Source organism: Galleria mellonella, unplaced genomic scaffold (assembly GCF_026898425.1).
Source record: "Galleria mellonella isolate WM207_F2 unplaced genomic scaffold, CSIRO_AGI_GalMel_v1 utg78, whole genome shotgun sequence".
NCBI lineage: Eukaryota > Metazoa > Arthropoda > Insecta > Lepidoptera > Pyralidae > Galleria > Galleria mellonella.
Window position 1 is genome coordinate 7,264,029 of NW_026442151.1, and position 22,451 is coordinate 7,286,479.

The 22,451-nt window shown below is 38.3% G+C and overlaps 1 protein-coding gene across 4 annotated transcripts in view; it reads right to left on the reverse strand.

Annotated features, from left to right (window-relative positions):
* Window positions 1–22,451, reverse strand: part of LOC113517317 (mediator of RNA polymerase II transcription subunit 13) — a 98,841-nt gene that overhangs the window by 15,211 nt on the left and 61,179 nt on the right. For 3 of the 4 annotated variants that reach the window (XM_052901615.1, XM_052901614.1, XM_052901613.1), the window contains exons 4-13: window positions 15,726–15,809; window positions 13,127–13,281; window positions 12,566–12,699; window positions 12,290–12,439; window positions 9,739–9,824; window positions 8,490–8,645; window positions 4,650–4,785; window positions 2,867–2,983; window positions 1,764–1,921; window positions 184–352 (exon numbers count right to left, since the gene is read on the reverse strand). In XM_052901615.1, coding sequence (XP_052757575.1) covers window positions 184–352; window positions 1,764–1,921; window positions 2,867–2,983; window positions 4,650–4,785; window positions 8,490–8,645; window positions 9,739–9,824; window positions 12,290–12,439; window positions 12,566–12,699; window positions 13,127–13,281; window positions 15,726–15,809 — 1,345 coding nt within the window. The remainder of the gene's footprint in view (window positions 1–183; window positions 353–1,763; window positions 1,922–2,866; window positions 2,984–4,649; window positions 4,786–8,489; window positions 8,646–9,738; window positions 9,825–12,289; window positions 12,440–12,565; window positions 12,700–13,126; window positions 13,282–15,725; window positions 15,810–22,451) is intronic. The other variant, XM_052901616.1, reaches the window with a different exon arrangement.

The following is a 22,451-nucleotide window of genomic DNA, read 5'->3' on the forward strand; positions in this document are numbered from 1 at the left end:
GTCTTATGAATGTAAAAAAATATTATGTTTCAAATAAAGTTACTTAGATTGATACCAAAAAGTAACACAAATTGTTATTCTCCTTTTAGAAACAGTTCTAATATTCTATTTAGTTTGCGTTGCCTACTAATTGAAAATCAGCAATTTAAAAAGAACAAGAAGTAATAGACATAATATACTGACGGGGTCGTGCTTCTCCTGCTTGACATCTAGCGGCGCGTGGTCTGTGGTGGCAGGCATGCTGGTATGGTCGTGGCCCGCGTACAAGTCGCCGCCCGCCGCCGCGCCGAGCGCCAACTCCTCGCGGAACGTGCTCTCCTCACTCTTGAACCGCTTCACCGGATGCTCCAGCCTGCCGACATAACACCCACAGTTAACACTACATCATTTAACTGTACAAAGTGCCCGATAACAGTATAGTAGCGACCCGCTACAGATATGCAGTTTTAATATGTTATTTGCCATCTCAGTGGTATAAAAAAAAAAAACAAAGGTGCATTTTGATTTTAAATTTTCATATATTGGAACTATTATTTTTTAAATGACCTGATCTTCAAGGTAGGAATACCGTGTCTTATAAAAACCAAGTATAATAAGTATCTGGGCGAACAACCTAGAACACTTAGACCCAAAATTAAAAAATATGTTAAGATGTCGCTATTTTCATACAGTGAATGTAAGAAATACGAGTCATTGAAGCAAATCAGATGTGGCCTTATTACGAACACAACAATCGTACGCTTGAACGACGCTGTTGCGCTAACAGGCTATTTGTTGTTGCGAGTTAAAGATACACGTTTGGTTTAACTTAATGTAAACATATCCGTTCAATTGCTCGCATATGTTTTATACAGTTTATTAATAACTCTTTTACAGTTATTAGTACACTCTAGATTTAATGAGTCATTTTAACCAAATGTATTCCAGCGTTATTAACCATTCAAAAATATATAGTTAAATTAACTAACTTTTTTACTATATACTTCGAACTTAATTAAGTAAATACACATAACGATAGATGGAGTACGAACGCGTGTTACAAGTGTTAATATATTACCAAGATTTTTTTTTAATGTAACTTAGAATGGAAAACAAACTATAGCTACTTGTTGGAAAGTGGTAAACGTCGCCTACAGACATGAGTACAGGTAAAATAACATGATACATGTGTAGAACAGTGGTTTATTCGTTCTACTTGTTTTTCAACCGACTTTAAAAAGAAGGTTTGAATTCGGTTGTATTTTCATTATATTTGTTGCCTCATAACTCTGTTAGTAGTAAACTGATTTGGAAAATTCTTTATTATCTGAAGGCATATACCTAAAGATTGGATACATAGATTTTTTTTTTAAATCGATACTGTATTTTGATTTTTAGATACAAATAATTGCTTTCGTCACAATATGTTTAAATATTGTAAATACGCTCACCAGAGGGAGACTTTGTACAAAAGTCGATTGCTTGGGTACCTCTGTCCCATTCGTGTTTCAATTGTGAAGCAGTTGTGTTTGCATGGCTGTGTTTCGGTTTGAAGGGTGGGATATGGCGTGAATTTACTGGGTACAGAGGTGGGAGAGAGAGAGAGTCCTCAGGAATGGCAACGCATGGGGGTATCGTGGGCGAAACAGTATACTCTGTTATGTCCATGCTACTGCTCATGTCTATAGGCGACGGTTACCACTTTCCATCAGATGGGCCGTCAGCTTGTTTGTCATTCAATACAGTTTGGAGGTAGAGGCCGGTGCTATTGTGGTGTGACTGACCAGGCGAGCACGGTGGTGTAGTCGTAGAGCATGTGCAGCGAGTGCTCGTCCTCGAGCGGGTCGGCGCGGCGCTCGGCGGGCGGCAGCTGCGGCCGCCGCAGCAGCTCCGCCGGCACGCTCTCCGCCGCCGCCGGCCCGCCGCCCGGCGGCGAGTCGCCCTGCACACGCGCAACACGGCTCACTCAACAACTCGTCGATTTTAACACCTCCATTACTAGCTATATACCTTATAATAGGTCCACCTCCTTAGAAATTAGGTCACCTTAATTTCTTGTTAAATTCTTCACGATGGGCCAACTGACCTGCTTTCATCCTCACCTATCATCTATCACTGGCGCTCCGCCAGCGTATACCGATAGCGCGGACGGGGTTATCATTCCATTTTCATCCATTCAAAAAAAACTGATTCAGAAGGAATGTTTATTCAGGGCCGAGTGTCAGTGATCGGCTTTGTGATATAGAGTTGTAGATACAAGGAGTATGTATGAAAGTTGGGGTATGTATAGGGAAAGGGGATTATATAAAAAAAGGTGATAGTATGTAGTACATTAACCTCTCGAGCGTTTATGCATCATACGCTATACCGAACAAAAATGTAGTACCGCGCGCTAACGCGATAGCGCCTGTTGCATAATGCTCGAATTTGCAGCGTCGTTTTCATTAAATTTATGTAGGTCATTAATTTATGTAGGTAATAAACTAATTTATCCGGGGAATTTATTGCTAGCAATGTACCCTATCAGGTCGACCTCCACGCGGTTTCCCCTGAAAATCATCGTGGTTAATTCTTGCGGAATTCTTCATGATGGACTAACTGACCTACTTTCATCTTCATCTATCACCTCTCACTGGTGTCCCGCCAGTGTATACCGAAAACACAGGCGGGGATATCATTCCATATTCAGCCATTAAAAAAAAATCTATGGATAAATCTGTATTCGAAATTTGGTTATTTCAAAAATCGGTGACGCAGTGGATATAGCGAGTTAGCCTAGAGCCGATCGCTGCACGGGTTAAAAATGTGTGTCTATGGAAGGCGATAGCTCATGTGAGGGGTGCTAAAAGTGTAGCGTAGCGTGTGGGTAGTTGCGAGTGTAGCGTACCTGCGCGTAGTGCTTGGCTGGCGCGGAGGGCGGCGCGGGCGTGGGCGGCGCCAGCGGGTCCGGCGTGGGCGCCGGCGTGTGCAGCGACGGCGGCACGCCCGGCCCGCCTCCGCCGCTCTACGTTCAAATAACATTGCATACTTTTATAAAGAGACTGCACATATACATATATATCTATAACGCCTGTCTCACATTAGGCTAGGCAGAAACAATAGAAGGCTAAATGTTTCGATTTAAACAGGTTTCTTTTGTTTCCTTCACATGCATCAATATTTTCATACACGCTTGCCGATTATGGATACAGCACATTCGCCTGTTTAATCAATTCTCGTTCTTCCAAGACGGCCCCTAACGGCATCTCTATTCATTTCGTAACTCTTCTTTCTTACATCATCTCCTAATGGCCAAACCAATGCAACATTGCTTTTTCGATTTTTGTCACTACTACACTTGTCTTTCAGTCCACACCTCTCTCTAATCATGCTATTTCCCACTCTGTCTCTATCTATTTAAGATAGAGACTGCATTAAGATGATTTATATCTGGTTGAGTTGCTTCGTTTCTATCATCAAACAGTCGTGTGAGTTGGCAGAGACACTTTCCAACAATTTATTTTACAACACAGGGGGCAAACGAGCATGTGGCTCACCTGATGGTAAGTGACTACCGCCGCCCATGGTCACCCACAACACCTACGGTATTGCAGGTGTGCTGCCGGTCTTTTAAAAATATACTCTTTTCTTGAAGGTTATGTCGTCGTATCGGTTCGGAAATACTGATGCTGGAAGTTGATTCCAAAGAGTGGTTGTGCGTGGGAGAAAGTGCCTTGAAAAACGCACGGTGGAGGACCACCACTCGTCCAGATGGTTGGGATGAAATTTTAGTTCACACGACTGTTTGGATACGAGGATAAATTTATAATACTATAGTCATCTATGATAACGAATTTTATATAAGACCGCCTTTTATACCTTTATGTGTACATTTTAATCTGTACTCCATGCTACTGTATTTCAGTTGAATCGTTAATATGCCATTGTTTATTTTTATATTTTTGATGCAATAAAGAGTTAAATAGTAATAATAATATTTATCAGCGAGAGTTATAATTTTTTAATACAAATTATGAGCTTGTTTGCTATTCTGATTTCATTAAAACCATATATGATGGAATTATGTTTATTTGGATTAAGTGGCAATTGAAATGACTCTAGTTTTAAAAATGACGGCCCTGATCGCCACAAGGAAGAATTGTTTAATAAGTCTGCTCTTAGACCTCGGGATACTAAGCCAGCTGGATTTACTACCAGTAATCTACCAGAGGGAGACTTTGTACAAAAGTCGATTGCTTGTGTACCTCTGTCCCATTCGTGTTTCAACCGTGAAGCAGTTGTGTTTGCATGGCTGTGTTTCGGTTTGAAAGGTGGGATATGGCATGAATTTACTGGGTACAGAGGAATAACACCCGAGTCCTCAGGAATGGCAACACATGGGGGGTATCATGGGCAAAATAGTATACTCTGTTAAGTCTATGGTACTGCTCGAGTCTATAGGCGACGGTTCCATTTTCCATCAGGCGGGCCGTCAGCTTGTTTGTCATTCTAAGTTGTATAAAAAAAAATTGATTTTGAGGGTACATAACGCCATTCGTGAGAACCTGTATTTCCACAACTCGGTGCGGACCAAAATGATGTTAAAAAAGAAAAGATGTTAAAGTATATTAGCGGCGAAGGTATGTAGGTAGGTGTAGGTACGTGTGAAGGCAGCGTGCGCTGGGCAGTACCTGCGAGGGCAGCGCGGTGTGGTGCGGCGAGGCCGGCGGCGCGCCGGCCGACGAGGGCGCGGACACGGCGGCCGCCGGCGAGCCGCCGCCGCAGCTGCCCGGCGAGCCGCCCGCCGCGCCGCCGCCGCACCCCGCCCTGTCACACGCCGCCGCACGGTCACACACCACACCACCACACCACCACCACCACAACAAACGGTACACACCATACAGCCAGAGGTGCATTGCCCTAATCATCTCCTACCTAACACTACTAGACATTTACCGTGTGCTCCCAGCTTACGAAACTAGGAACTTCATGATCGAGAGATAGCCTGTAGCATTTCTCTTAAAACATCACTAAAAGCCTAACTGCGATTGCCAACCCGCCTGTTAAGCGTGGCAACTACTGGCTGTTTGTAATATGTGCTGGTTCTTAGTATTTAATTATATTATTATTTATATTATATTATTTATTACAATATATTGTAAATAAAATTACCGTCTGTTGACTTGAAGTATATTATGTATATTTTGTTCTATTTGCAATTGTTTTATCAATTTTCTTTTTTATAAAAAACTATAATTGTCAAAGTATATAAAAAGGTTAATTTTGAACACTGGCAAAATCCTCCTTATGGACGAAGAAACAAAGTCTATGTTTAACAGTTGACAGTTAAAAGCTGCTATAATATGAATGACTAGATATATATATATATATATATATATATATATATATATATATATATATATATATATATATATATATATATATATCAACTGATGTACTAGTAAATAAATACTGATGTACTAGTAAATTTATCACAAGCAAAGGCACAACTGATCTAATTACTTATTCATCCTCACCCATCAATCTTCACTGTACCCCATTAGTGTAACAAAAAAAAAAAAAACATTTATTGAATAAAAAAAAAAACTACCACTACAAGATCGTTTCTTATAACTGCATCTTTGGCTGTATAAATACCGTTTTTTGCTGCCACATGTCACGGCATTAGTGTGCATTTACTTAATGGAAATTTACATTACTGGATTAGGAATGTATAGTAACCAATTATATGTTATATTTACTTCTATACTTGAACTTATTAACATTACATTTTAAAAACAATTACATTTCTAATCCAATATACGAATTTTTTTTTATCATTTAAATTTCATTGCAGATTAAAACTTAAAAAAATGTAATATTTACATAATTACTATGTAATATTTATTTAATTGATCAATAATTGCCTTGAGTCATACTGTATTGTAATTATTTATTTATATATTATTTACTATATATATATATATATATATAGCGACACAGTCGTGTACCGCGCTCATGAATAAGACCTCCTGTCAAGCTCGAAACTAGACGGGCATCTCTGAATTTTAAACGCGTAAAAAAACTGACGTAAATATTTACAATACAGTATTATACAAGGTGTAACAAAAGTATCAATAAATCCAGAAACAGCATTTCAGAAACTGAATAACTTTCCCCGAGGAACATAACAAGGAACAAGCGAAATATGAAAATTTTTTAAACTTGCCTTCAAAATTTATTTGATAGATATAGTAATATTTAGATACGTATGCCATTAGAGAGTTCTTCAGTTTCCTAAATACTTATAGTATAACGATGTAATAATATCTTCTTCATTACACCGGTACATTATTTTATTTTTACTTACAATGATATTTGAATTTGATTACAATGATATTTGGACAATGACAATTGACAATAAATCCTGATGAACCCTGATGGCGCATATAAACGTAATGGATCGAGCGAGTTAGAGCCTCGTGATGTAAGGTAGATGTTATTATGTTCGTGGTAGTTGCACTGATGTTACCATATCACAGAATAAAAATTTGCAAAACAAAAATAACCAGTGATATAAGACACATCAGAAATGTGCGAAGGGGAACGAAGCAACGCCGCTTGTCTCGCCGGCGTCGCACAGAGATCTTCGCGATATGATATAGGAAGATTTATAAATGATTTGAAGACAACACCATCGAAAGAAATTGTCCCAAATGATACTTCCATGATTAAATCTAATCACCTGTACAATACAGTGTTTACATCGTAAGACTGGCAACATTTACATTATCTGTCAATTTTAAAAATAAATTTTATGTCAAATATTCAGTGTATATAAAACAGTAACTATGAGAACCCCCTTATTGATTAAAACTAAAACCTTCTACAAATCAATTTTTAACTACTACACTGTTTTTTGTTGTCACATTCTTTAAAATTAGGAATTTAGTGCTAAAGAAAGAGACAAAACAGTTCAATAGCTAATGAGAGGATTGACGTTTTTATGATAGCGCGGGGGGGGGGGGGGGGTTACTACCAAACAATTATTCACATTATACAAGTTAAAAGATAGGATTGATCGATAAGGTTTTCATTATTACGCTCACGAGAAAGAACAATACGCAAGATGTTGCTGTCTCGTTCTTTCTTAGGCAAATCGTAAATTTTTTGTAAGTGTTCTACCCTTAGAGGGGGTGGGGAGGGGTGGGGGGAAGGCAGATGTTTAATTAATTAATTTTGAGAGATAATAACACAAGTTGCCGAGTCTTACGATTATAAATCCTCTTAAACAGGCAGAAAGCGACCAAGGTTAAAAAGATGTGCCCGCAACCACCGACATTTTTCAAACATAACGGTCGAACTGTTTAGTTCACAACGATTGGCCAATACATAAATTCGGGCTGCCTTCGTTATAGATCGTTTTCTGCGTGTCGAAGCTCGCTATCAATCAGATGAAGTGGTAAGAAGTTGTGGTTCGTGCAAAGGATAATGCTGTCTAACAATATTATAGGGGAGCAGGTGTGCTCCCTTTATTCATAAAAATATGAAAACTCTCTTAAAACTATTTTAAGTAGTGAAGTGTTTTGTCTTTTTATTAAGTGATAAATTTCAATTGTGAATGGCAAGAGAAAACAAAACACTGTAATAACTGAAATAGAGTTGGAGGAAGCTTTAGTTTTTTGAATAAGAGGATCAAACTTTAGGAACGATTTTATATTTTCTGTCACAAATGATTGAATGCAACTACAGACTCCCCATTTATTAATTTGAGTGTGGGGCTGTTTATATATCCGACTCAAAAGTTAAAAGAAGTCTATTTTTAGTCCTTCGGACCGGATTCTTTTTCTTCCTTAGGTCGCTAGACCTATGGAAAATATGAAGGTTATAGATAGATAATGATTGGTTACACATTTTTGATGACAACATTTTTTTTTTTTATCAAAAGTCAATAGTTGAAGAAGTCACCTCTTACAAATTGATTACATTATTTGTTTGTTGGTGACAACGGTTTATTTTATTAAACTATGATAACATAAGTATAAACATTATAAAATACAAAACTGTTCATAGGAGATATAGCAATGTGCTAATGTTTAATACTTATTGACTTATGTCCTTAATAGTTTAAGAAACACAACTTCAAATGTTACCCAGACGTATATACGGCACAGAACATGCAGATTATATGGCGGTAAACAATCGATTATTTCATGCGGTATATGTAATCGTAACTACTTTATGATAAATATTTATATAACAGTAAGTTATGTAGGCACTATGGCATGCAGAGCAAGCGCTATTTTATTATTCGTTGCTCGATATGACATGACGATGTGGCCGGGCTCGTGGGAGTTTTCGATGGACCTAGGTAACGATGTCCCTACGAGGCGAGGTCGCTCTCTCGTATGGGTGCTCACCTGCGGCGGCGTTTCCGGCCGCTCGGGGTGACGTCTGCGGCGCCGGCGAGGGGGGAGGTAGCGGTGGGCGGTGAGAGGAGCGATGCATGAGGCGGTCCCTGCGGTACTCACGTGAGCGCGGCGCGCGGCGGGGCGGGGGCGGCGGCGGTGGCGGAGGCGGAGGCGGAGGCGGAGGCGGGCGCGGGCGGGGGCGCGGCGCGGCGCGGCGCGCGGGCGGGCGCGCGGCGGTGGAAGGGCGGGGGCCGCGGGCCGCGCCGCCGCCGCCACCTGCACCAACACAACGCTAGCCGACCGCACTCCCGGCCGCGGCCCTACCTGCGCGTCGCGCGCTTCTCACACTTTGCCTCTCTGTGCCTGTCTCTGGCGCCAGGACTTGGCGCTAGCGCTGCTCGTGCGCGCCCCGCGCGTAGCTTGCGGGCGGTGAGCCTCGTCTAGCCTCGAGACGTTTCCGGTTACCGCGTTACGGTTCGTATTCGACAGCGTGTCGACGTACGTTTACTGTATAAAACGTAAACGACCGGTTTTCTATCACCTAATTGGGAGTATGCAGAGCACGCGACATAAGTACGAGTATCGTTCCCGAGGCCGAAATAGTAAAATACATAAACATGTTAAGTAGTAAGTGGCCACCGCAATTACAAAAATATTCAGTATCAGTAACAAGCAAAAAATAAGCTGACTCGATGTATAGGAGAGTTTAAAGTGTGACAAGTGCCTGACCGCGACGTCGGGCGACGAAGGAACCTTTGCAAATTTCTATGAATGAGTTCAAGTGACATTTTAGTCACGAGAGAGATAGAGATTCGTTCGTCGCTTGAAGCGCAACACCATCGAACATGTCAACACGTCCGTTGGCAAAGCAGCTGTAACCCTCTACTGCTTAAGACTACATATGTATAAAATAAATATATAACTATATAAAAACATTCACAAACATAACATCTACCTATCTATCTACACGGCAGTACCCGGTTAAGTCTACGGCGCCGGTCACGGTCAATATGCCTTATGAGCTAGCAATAAGGTTCAATGTTGACCGCGACATGCGCTGGGCTCATTCGAATGCATCTCATCAACTACATAACTGAAATTCTCATAAATAAATATTATAAATGCAAGACACACAACGTTCGTTCTACGGCTACATACTGCTCGTATCTACTATTATATATAAACAATTCATACACACTATATGACGCTATCGAACGAACAATATGCCGCGACATAGCAAAATTGGTGTTCGATTAATGCATAAAAAAATATTCGATAGGGTCACGAGCGTGCGCTTCAGATAAATTGTATAATATAATATTGCGTATATAATATAGGAGCGTATATATAATGCGGAGCGTGCACTCACTTGGCGCAGGTGCACGGCGTCTTGCGGGTGGGGTCCACGAAGTCCTCGGGCTTCTCGCCGGACGACTCGTTGCAGCACGACTCTGCCTGGAGTGGTATCATTCAACTCAATAGCAGTACCACAATATCATTTGCTTTACTATTTTATTATGCAGATAATTATCAAACATTGTCAGAATGGTTGAACTGACTGCCACTAAGGAATTCAATAGTGATAGTCAATTTAACTTCGTTCCTTTTTCTTTTTTAATTTTGGAAGTATACTCAGAACAGATTTAGCAATAAAAAAAAGTTCCGTTTCCATCTTCCAATAGTAGACAGGAAATTAATTCCATATTATAATAGAGTAGTATACTGTTATATCAGGAACACGTACAGTAATGGTGCAGTGTAGTATCAGATAATACAGTGGGTTGCCAAATTAATAGGGACAGTCACGAAATATTGGTTTTTTGTAAAATATTGGTCCATAATTAATTCAAAACGTCACTTTAGGCTATGATTATATTTAATAATATTAGATACATATCTTTAATGAATTTAGAATACAATAATTTAATATTTAAACAACTTGAAAATATAAACAAGTATAATAAGTACTATGATAGGAAATTATCAATATTTTGTCACATTTCCTTTTGCTTCTATCAGTGCTTGAATCCGCCTCGGCATACTTTCGATACACTGTTTAGCACTTTCTTTTATTTTGGGATTGTGATGCCAAATATTTATTAACTTTTCAACCAGTTTTTCTTTGGTAGTTATCATTTCCTTGGCAATTTCCGCCTTGGTAATTTGCCACAAGTTTTCTATGGGATTCATATCAGGAGAATTGCCAGGCCAAGGTAAAACTGGAATGTTGTGGTCTTCCAAAAATTTGGTTACACTCCTCGCTTTATGGCATGGAGCTGAATCTTGCATAAACACAAATTCCTCCCCATTCGGGAACCATTCCTGGAGTTGTGGCAACAGGCGTGTTTCTAATACTTGCTTGTATTGGTCCTGTCTCATGGTTTCCTGGACTATATAGAGGCGCCCAACCCCTTTTGCGCTTATGACAGACCATACCATTATTTTTACAGGGTGTTTAACACGTTCCACTATGCAATCAGGGTGAAATTTCTCGCCCGGACGCCGCCTGACAAAGTTACTTTTGTCGGCTAGAATTTCAAATGTTGACTCGTCTGAAAAACATACCTAAAAAAAAAATAGAAATTTATTCATAATTTTTATAAATATGATTTTATATAACACAAACAAAATTGACATTAGAACTGACTTTATTCCAGTCTTCAACAGTCTTCAGGCGGTGCTCACGAGCCCAAGCAAGCCGTTTCTTCTTCATCGCATTTGTCAATCGTGGTTTCTTAACTGGACGATGACCTGTCAGGCCTTCCTCTGCCAACCTTCGCTGTACAGTTCTTTTAGAAACAGGTATTCCATATTCCTGTACCATCTGAGTTAAGAATCCAATACTTTTCTTTCTGTTTTGCAAACAGATATCCCGAATTTTCCTATCAGAACGTGCTGTTGTGATACGTTTTCTGCCACATTTGCCTTTTCTTTTGGGCGAAAGTGGCCGATTCTGGTCTAAATTGACCTTTATTTTATTGACAGCAGACTTAGATACGCCGGCCAGTTCTGCTATCTTTCTTTGAGAATGACTTGTGGTTAGGAGAAGGGTTTTAATCTCAGATTTTTTTTTCTCGGAGACAAATCTACCCCTCGACCCATAGCCAAAGCTGTAAAAATATATAAAAATAAAAATTGTTCTAAAATCTGCCTCAAAATACTTTAATTTTAATAATAGTAAAATAGTACTTACTTGCAGGTAATAATTATTTCACAAAACCACAAATGAACTGTTCAAAAGAATTATTTACGTGTTTCACTTTTACACGTGTGGACGACTGCGTGTCTCTCTCGTTATTAAAATATATTTACAAAATAAATAAATCTCTCAGCACTCGAAATTCACTTTAAATTTGAGTTACAGAGATACTGATAACATAAAAACATATTTCAAACACACTTATACCACTTAAAAACGCAATCAGGGGCACTTGAGGAACAAAAATTATAAAAAATGTGACTGTCCCTATTAATTTGGCAACCCACTGTAGTGCGTGTCTAGCACGTGTAATGGTGGTATAGTGATAAGTACACAGTACGTACACGTACTTGCAACAAGTAATATAAAAGGCGTGCACTGTACTGCGGTGGCGTAGTGTACAGTGCGCGGTATGTACCTGAAGTAGGTGCGGTGAGGGCGCGAATCATGGTGCGGCGCTGGTACAGTGTAACGTAGTGCGTACAGTGGGCAGTGTAGTGTACTCTGCATAGTGCGTGCATGCAGTAGGGGCGGCGAAAATGCGAAGAGGAATGCACGTAGCAGAGATGGTGTAGTGTAGAGTAGTGCGTACAGTACGCAGTGTACAATGCGGTACAGTGTACTTGTACGTATAGTGCATTAGTGTATGTGCAGTAGTTGGGGCGCGAAGAGTGCGTATATGGTGCGTGGGTAGTGACTGCGTAGAGTGCAGGGTGCGTACCTGCAGGAGGTGCGGCGAGGGCGCGGCGAGCGCGTGCATGGTGCGGCGCGCGAGCGCGGCGGCGGAGGGCGGCGGCGCGGGCGCCGACTCCATCTCCGTCACCAGTGCGTACGGCAGCGGGTACCGCATGCGGACCCCGCCACACACCACCTGACCAATGTAAAATTCAATGACATCACTGTAGCTTTATATGGTCCTTCGGGCCGGATAACGATAAGACATATCTATAAAATTATGTTATAACTAATTAAACAAATAAAAGATTTAATCTTATACCTCGACGGCTCCACAGCCCTGCTCTAGTGGGTACAGTTGCCGCCACGCCTCGAGCAGTCTCGCGGTAGCGGGGTCATTGTCGGTCCACTCGCGGCCCGTCAACGTGCCCTCCAGACCGAATGGCGCCAGGATGACTGTTGAAAATAATCACACAAATAAAAATATCAAGTATTCATATTATTATGTCACATTAAACGTATGGTTATGATAATAAAAATGCAACATTTTAGTTTATAGAAAATAATAAAAGAACAAAGATAAACTTTATACAAAGACATCTGGCTTGACATGTTTGTCTACTAATTCTGCCACCAAGCATATTTCCTACATACTGTGTCCTGTTTTAAAGGGTGAGACTTAGTAGTAAGACCAGTATAATATAAATTGTCATATCACACAGATCAAAATGGTCTGATATTGGAAGCTTTCATGAGATATTGTAGCCGCTTACAGTCAAGCTGACAATATATCTGTTTCATGCCTTCATTGTGTAAAAAGACAGGGAGTTATAATATGACGGCTGTAGCAAAATTAAAATAAGTAGAGTAAGCAGGTACTAACCTTTAGCATCAGCACGCCTACCAGCGCCGTGAAGCGCGTGGCGGCGACGCGCGGTCAGCGTCCGCACGGGCGGGTGTTGCCGCACGTCCACCGACGCGCACACCGTACTCTCGCCGTGCAAGAAGAACGCGAACGAGAACGACAGGTGCCATGGGCTGAAACACGAACATACATCGAATTAATTACATATAGGAACCTGTAACATAATACCTATAACATATTTGTGTGGGTCGTGTGATCCCGGTATAGAATAGGCCCCTCCTTCCTTTCTTATGGATTTCGTAATAGGTGACTAAGGGAGGGCGAGGGATGGGCAGCAGCGGCCCTCTTAAAACATCTTTAAAGCCTAACTGCGGCTGCCAATCTGCCTGCCAAGTGTGGCGACTACTGGCAAAACCCTCCAAGGGGGAAGTTATGCTCAACAGAGGACAGTTAAAGTCTGATATGACGATGATAACACCTTTATACAAGTGTGGCATGTTTATTAATTTATTTTTTTAATGCAACTTAGAATGGCAAACAAGCTGACGGCCCACCTGATAGAAAGTGGTAATCATCGCCTGACAAAAACATGGAATTTTATGGACTTTTTTTTCCAGGAAATGCAGAGATAAGTCATTCCATATTGAATCTAAGTAAATTTTATTATTGACCTATACAAGGTGTTTTGGTATCTTTAATACATGGACATCACGGAAAGTAAAGCAACGCCCACGATATGATAATAACGTTACAAATATTGTTTTTCTAATATGTAAGCCGAAAAACAAATACTTCAATACAGAGGTTTGTTTATGAATATGTTGTTTACGTTATTGACGGCAGTTGTCACTGGCAATCTTGTGACCTTATTCTCTATTATATTTAATACTATAAAACAAAATAGAATTGCAAATGGAACACTACATAATTTGAAAGTACAGGGTGAAAACGAAGTCATTAGCATTATTACCAGAGGGAGACTTTGTACAAAAGTCGTTTGCTTGGGTACCTCTGTCGGATTCCTGTTTCAACCGTAAACCAGTTGTGTTTGCATGGCTGTGTTTCGGTTTGAATGGTGGGATATGGCGTGAATTTACAGGGTACAGAGGAATAACACTTGAGTCCTCAAGAATAGCAACGCATGGGGAGTATCATGGACGAAACAGTATACTCTGTTATGTCCATAGTACTGCTCATGTCTATAGGCAACGGTTACCACTTTTCATCAGGTGGGTCGTCAGCTTGTTTGCCATTCTAAGTTGTATAAAAAAAATATTTTAAGAATAGTGAGAAAGCACAAAAATATGCGGGATTGTTCCTCTTTAACATCACCAAAACCTAGCTGCAGTTGCCAACCCGCCTGCTAAGTGTGGCAACTACTAGCAAAATACCTAATAGGAGACGGTTTAAGATCAGCAGTGGACAGTTAACGGCATATATGATATTATAATCAGAAACACGAGGAGTTCCTGACAAAAAATTGAGCCTTTTATATTAAGCCCAGTCAAGTTTATATGGGAAGGCTTTCGATTCGTCTTTATAGTTTAAATGTATGAAGGGGAACGAAGTTACGCTCTAATGTCTCAGTGAGCACAACACAGATAGCTTCATTTCAATATAGGAAGAAAAGGTCGCTGTTACACGATCTGTTTGCACACGGCCCATTGAATACAGCCGGTCCAAATTGTACTTCCGAACATTCATACTAACAAACCTTCAGGCATTACGATTAAATTAGCTTTAGTATAAAAGGTAGCATTGAAATCGGTATATCCATTTTAGGGTTACTATTATTATAGGCACAGATGAACAAACGGTGATTAAGTGTTCAAAAGTTATAATAGTTTTTTTGGACAAAGAGAGTATCTCTTATAGCAATTAATGTTATAAATGCAAAATTGAGGTTGTTATCTCTTGGCGCGTTAACGCCTAAACCAATCATCATGACATACATATCTATCACGCCTGTCTCCCATTAGGGTAGGCAGAAGCAATGGAACGCCAAATGCTTCGATTCAAACAAACCTCTTTCGCTTCTTCCACATTCATCAATCTTTTCATACACGCTCGCTGGTTACGGATACTTTTAATTTGGCCCTTCTTCAGCACGTCGCCTATCTGGTCGACATACATCCGTCTAGAGCGGCCCCATCATCCCACCCACCCAGACATCTCCATTCATTCTTGCTCGATAAATCTCTTACGTAATACTTCTTTTATCCATGTTTTTTAAATGGGCAAAACTAATGCAATATTCCTTTTTCGATTTTTGTCATTAAATCATCATGAAATTTCGTATAAACATAGTATTTAGGATAGAGTAGGGTATAGGGTATAGGTTTTTATCTCAATTAATGTATCTCGGGCAGCGAGGTCGCGTGTTATAAAACTAGTTAGGCAATAAAACAACGTGTCAAAAAGTATATATAAGTGCACATGACATATACTTTCTGACACATAATTATGACAAACTTTTTAATATCACGCAATTTATATCAATACCTATACTTTCACTTTCGAATGGAGTACTCAGGATCATATATCTATAGCGACTGACCCGTGTTGGAAACTAGATCGTGACAGATAAGGTGTAAGGTTGATAATTGGTCGACAATACCTCTTGCCTACATCCTCCTCGTCGCCATCGTAGGGTTGCACAAACCACTTGCCCAGCCTCACAAAGTCCCTCGACAGGAGACATCTGGAATTAAAAAACATATTATTTAGAGCATCGTGTATCAATCTCTTATTTATTAAAAAAAAAATGTCAGAAAATTACATAATTCTCAATAATAACAACAAAATAATAACCAATATATTTTAAACAATAACACATAATGTTAACAGAGATTTGAAGAGATAAATTTTGTTAACCCTTCTTTGCATGATTTTTTTTATTGGTGAAATAAATTAAGGTGATATAATTTATGTACAAAATGGTTAAAAAAATAAATTTGAAATCTATATTTTTTTTTTTCTGGGATGGACATTAAAAAGGTATCTAGAAACGATCTATTTAAAGTGAACTTGTTCTTTTATATAATTTTTGGGCATTCAATGTTATGATAGAAATTTCCACCAGTATGCAAAGAAGGATTAAGGTTCGTGTAGTTTAATTTATTTAGCTGTTAATTGTGCACTGCTGAATAGAGGCCTCCCCAATAAGGAGGATATTGTCAGTAGTTATCACGCTTGGCAGACGAGTTGACAAGGGCAGTTAAGTTTCGTTGATGTTATTAAGAGGAACGATACTGCCCAGTCCTCGACCTTAATTTCGCTTAGTGGCCTCTTACGACACCCACGGAAAATGATTTGGGTGGCTTATTCTATCCCGGGACCACACCGTTAAGTTGTAGTTCTATACATATATATAATAATCTTGTACATAAGTAAATTTAAAAGAGCAACTGTTGAGTTTCTCGCGGATTCTTCTCAGTAGATAACAACGTTCCGAATCCGGCAGCAAAGTCATTAAAAAGTGACGATTCAAAAAAGCTTGTAAACAAGTTTATTTGAATAAAGACGATTTCTATTCTATAAAATTGTTTTTTTATTTCCGCCGTAGGTATTCAAAGTTTTAAGATACCTACGTTGATTAGGTACTACTCGTTTTCTAAACATTCAAACACATTATTTTCCATTGACGCTTACCGACGCTTGACGATGCTTTCTTTCTTAATTCAGATAGGCACACTTTGACAAATTAGGTAGCAGAATAAATTTTAAATTGTTCGAAATTAAATTGAGTTTCATTTGACAGTTTCAGTTACAATCTAAGTTATATTTGTAACTGTTTCCATCTGTTTCATGCTCGAATTTGCTAGAAACAGAAATATATAAATTATCCATTGATATATATTAAAAAATAGACAATGAATGGCTGAGATGATATTATAATATGTAGCAAATCATTGTATTATATTTGTCCTCTTGTACGTACTATTAACTGTACAAACAAGTACATGCTTATGAATCAATTGTGAATGAATCATTATGGGGGGGAAATATAAAGGCATATAGGCGTAATACTATTGATTTACAAAAAACCCCACATATAAAGTTACTAAAAAATGGCACTTAAATAGTAGACAATCAACCAAATTATGCACTAATTTCTAACGCACACACACACACACACACACACACACACATACACACACGTGACAAGTGTCACTGCCAGCGACATTTTGATAATTACGATATGGTACAATATTTTTCTCTGTCAAGATTATAACTTCTAGAGAAACCCTCATAAAAGTAAGTACATTCACCGTAAATATTGGATTCCTTGCAAAAACTTTTGTATTGAGATATTAATCTTGGGCTTTTGTATATCAATGAGTAATACATACATACTAAGTACATAATGTTTCTATATAGACATGCCATTGTGTGCATATACTCGTATACATACCGACACAATTGTAGGTGTTGTGGTGTCGTAAGTATTTATTGCGTATAAGTATCGATTACCATAGCAAATGTCTTTGTGTGTGTGTGCTGCGCGGGCGCATGTAGTGTAACAATCGGTGCAACTCATAAACTGTGATGAGATGTGTGCCTCAGTATGCGTGAACTAATTGCGTAAGCGACGCACATCGTAATTGTAGTTTAGAACCTGCCATTGTCAATAACGGTGTAAGGAAGGCTTGAAATAATACCGAGACATGGCTAAGCCAAGATTAGAATCCTCTTTTCAACCGACTTCAAAAAGAAGGAGGTTATCAAATAGGTTGTATTTTTTTTTATGTTTGTTACCTCATAACACTATCAGTTGTAAGCCGATTTGGAAAATTCCTTTTTATAAAAAAAATATACAGATTGGTCCCGTACAAAATTGTAACAAATTCAATTTTGTATTTTTGTTTAGTTTTTAAATCAAAATCACTGTTTTGTCACAATTAAAGTGTTTTTTGTGACAAACAATCTTTATTATGAAAAGGGCGCAGAAGTAGGACGTTTATGGGTTTGTAAATACTAATCTACTTTATAATAATATTATAAAGAGGAAAGACTTGATTTTTTTGCATGTTTGTTTGGAATAGACAAACCCAAATATTACTTAACCAAACTTAAACATTTTTTCACCTACAGAAAGCCACACACATTACGGAGAGACGGGTCGCTAGTTCCTCAATATACCATTTATAATAATTAAAGATTTTTTTCTAGAACAACCGACTATAGTTTAAATTGGGGGCCGGTTCTCAAAAATACACAGCAGTCGAATTAAGAACCTCTGTTTAAAAAACGGTTAAATAACATAAGGTGTTATGTGTGCCATTATGTAAATGTTCTAATCATGTAAATTAAATTAATACGTAACTCCTGTTCATCCATAAATCACTATTTCTACGTTCTGGGGTTTTCGTGACGGGATTTCCATTCACTTAAAGTCTTTAATATATTGATAAATATATGTTATTGTTATTGTATGTAATTATTTCGTGGTGTAATTTATTATTTTGTTTATGATTCCATGATGGCGAGTGACCTGTTTGTTAATTACAGAACTGGTCTCGGTTGGTATGAACAATCAAGGTTGCCGAAATAGATCGTCACAAATGGAAACTTATGCGTCTACAAGCGTTATATTCCTGATGAGGTATAACGGTGAGATATCAACGAGAAAAAGAGTAGCACTATGTAATACGCTTCACTGACTACTCGCCGAAACTTATACACTAGTGAAATCCGTTGACGGAACCCAACAGGATCCGATTTCATAGGTGCAGCTGGCAGTCTCCTCTCAATATACATGCATACATATTTACCATTCTTATCTTCTTGTATGTATTATTTATATATGGGTAAGTATATTTATTGTGTTTTTATATTAATTTTATAATAATGATCCTATTACTAATGGGATCTAAAGGCTCCATTGCTAGCAATATACCATTGCCAAAGGCGGAGCACCAGTGAAGGGTGATAGATGAGAATGAAAACAGGCCAGTTAGCCCATCATGATGAATTCTTCAGGAATTAACCATGATAGTTTCCAGGGAGAACCGCGAGGAGGTCGACCTGGTTGGGTATATTGCTAGCAATGGGATTCTCAGTCTCCATTACTAACAATCCCTTTCCCCCCCGTGATACGGAGTTATATCTATGTTTAAACGTGCTGTACAGACAGAGATTATCCGAAGGGTGTTATTTGACGATTTCTTAGTGGATGAGAGAATCACGTTGGGGTCACCACTGTTTCGAGACGTATCGGAAACCACGATGTCACATATGAAGTCAGTAGAGTTTATACAACATCATGATATTAGCTGTTAACTGTCTTTTAATTGTTAAGCGTGGCAACTACTGATTTGCCAGTAGTTGCCACGCTTGGCAGGCAGATTTGGCGCTGTTAGACTTTGGTGATGTTTTAAGAGGGACGCTGCTGCCCACTCTTCGACCATTAAGTCACATTAGTCGCCTCTTACGACACTCTCGGGAAAGGAAGGGTTAAGCCGTTCTACGCTGGGCCCATAACGGCAGTTTATACTTGCAGTATTAAATTAACAATTATTAAACCTCTTAATAAACAATTTGCTTACTGCATTGCATGCACTGACATAGATATGATTTACTTGTTGACACCTTGGATTCCAATACAGTAATTTCAGTGGCGATACATACCGAGCGAATATTAATACAAGCCAAGTGATACGTACACAAATTAATTAGTGCGCAAGTTATTTTGAGCTCTAGGAATATATAGTTTTAGATTGATATTTACCATCACCACTTATCGTGTATGTGCTTTATCTAGATTAGTCAACATTAGGACAATATATTTAATTGATATAAAGAAATTTTTATTTTACAATATCAAATACATTTATTTTGTCAAAACATAAAATTTGTATATATATATATATATATATATATATATTATTACTAAAATTTATGTTTTATAAGCATGCAGATAATCTTTTATATGGTTTAGATATTTATAAACAAAATTTCTTAATATTCAAATTTCGCAATCCAATTACGGGAAAAAAGAAGGGAAGAATTATTGCGATCATACAATTTATCTGTATTATCATAATTTACCCTTCTTTCCCCGTGGATATCGTAAAAGGCGACTAAGGGAACTTAACGGTTGAGGTATTTTTAATAATAAGGGTTCTTCAAACATCACCAAAGCCTAATTGCTGTTGCCAATCCGCCTGCACAGCGTGGCAACTATTGGCAAACAAACACATCGAAGTAAAAAGTTGGAAGGGCGTGCCACGATCGCATGCAAAGAAGCGGTCGTAATGGGAGAGATCGGCGCGTGAGCCGGCGATGGTACAATGTAATAAACAAAACAGACATGTGAATATGAACGATTCAAATTTCGAATCCGTAATATGAACCGCTTAATAAGGCTTTACTTAATAAAAACAATTAGTAAGACATCAAATTACATTTAAATACTTTTGCAAAGAATTTTTTTAGGTAGGAAAAGCAGTAAAAAAGTGCATATTAAGGGAGCAGATTTGAAATAATATTTATACTTAACAAGAAATAATTAAAGGTAAGTGGATTTTTGAATGATACAATTATATCATGATCACTTAACAATTTTCTAAATAGCTTGCGTTATGTAAATATACATTTTATTTTAGAATTACATTATTTTGGGGGAGAAGGGATTGTTAGTAATGCGGATTATCAGTTCCATTGCTAATAATATACCCTAACAGGTCGACCTCCCCGTGGTCTCCCCTGGAAACCATCGTGCTGAATTCCAAGTGTATTCATCACGATGGGCTAACTGACCTGCCTTTTCATCCTCACCAAATATTTTGGATGATATCATATCATCTATCACTGGTGCCCCGCCAGCGTATACCGTTAGCGCAGGCGGGGTTACCATTCCATTATCATCCATTAAAAAAAAATTACATTATTTTAGGTGTAACTGTAAACAATCTATTATTGTAATTATATTATTAAAATCCATCACGACATTTTAGTAATAATTTTTGAATTCCAAAATAAATAATTTAAGCATACAGATAATCTTTATATGGTTTAGAATATTTATAGGTATCAGATATTAAAGATTTAATTCTAAGTGATGATTTTCCATACGAAGACAGGGGAATGTATAAGTATTTTGCATTAAACCATAGATTCCTAATATTTACGAGATACTCAATTTTGGATACCTTAATTCCAATTACGGGAAAAAATTACGACGAGATAGCGTCAAAGATGTAGAAAAGACACGTAAGTTCTAGAAGACTATCTTGACATATTGTATTCCATTCGAGAGCTTTCTCATCTAGCCTCTGGACCGCTTAAAACCCCTTCCAATCAAGTTTGTGCTACAATTAGGTACATGTATTACCGACCAACACGCATCGATATCGTACCGAGTATCGTTTCGCGCCGTACAGGCCGATGACCCCGCCGAAAGCGCTCCCAGACCGACCTTACGTTAGGAAGGTGAAATTATGTTGACGGCAGTATGCCGTAATTTAGTCGTAAAAATGTACAAAGGCGATACTGTGAACTAGTTACGTCTCGTTGTGCATAGGGAATTCTGTTAGTTTTTAAACGACTTCCAAAAAAGTTGAGCTTCTCAATCCGTCTGAATTTTTCAACTGAGATCAAAAAAGGATTTACTTTACTACTTACTAAAGGTCGCGTGGAAGAGATCGCTTTTACGTTTTAATTTTTTATAATTTGTTTGTATCTATAATAAATTTAATCTTGTAATTATTTGAAGGAAACAATAAAGAATATCTATCTATGTATCCTTTTTTGTGTTTGTTAACCTCATGACTCGAATGAAAGCATATACTTTTAAGTTCGTTCCATAAAAATTTTATCAAATTGGTTCCGAACGTTTTAAATCAAAGTAACTGATTTTGCTACTACTGAAATCGCCGTTTTTTGACAAAAAAATCCTAAATATTTTTTTTATATCACGTGATATCTTTACTAATTTTGTCTGAACACAATGCATAGTGTTTACTTCGGTGTAGATCTCATATTATCTTTATTAGAATTGTAGACACGTTTTTTTGCACAGAAAATTCTTAAATTGTGCAAATTGTATACAAATACCGAGTTTGTTATTGTTGTTGAAAAAAAAAACTAATGAAATAGACTTCTAAACGGGGTCTCAAGATAAAGCATATACAAGACTTTAAGTTACATCTTCGGAAACACAACTGTGAAAACCGCATTTAATTTGGTGGATTAGTTTTCACGCGATGCCGAATAAATCTACAGATAGACAGACAGTGAGGGAAAGTTCTTAAAAATTATCATTTTGCTAAAACCAATAGATGCTATTGGTTTTATTAAGATCCGTCACATTTATTTTTCTTTACTTCAATTAGTAACAAAT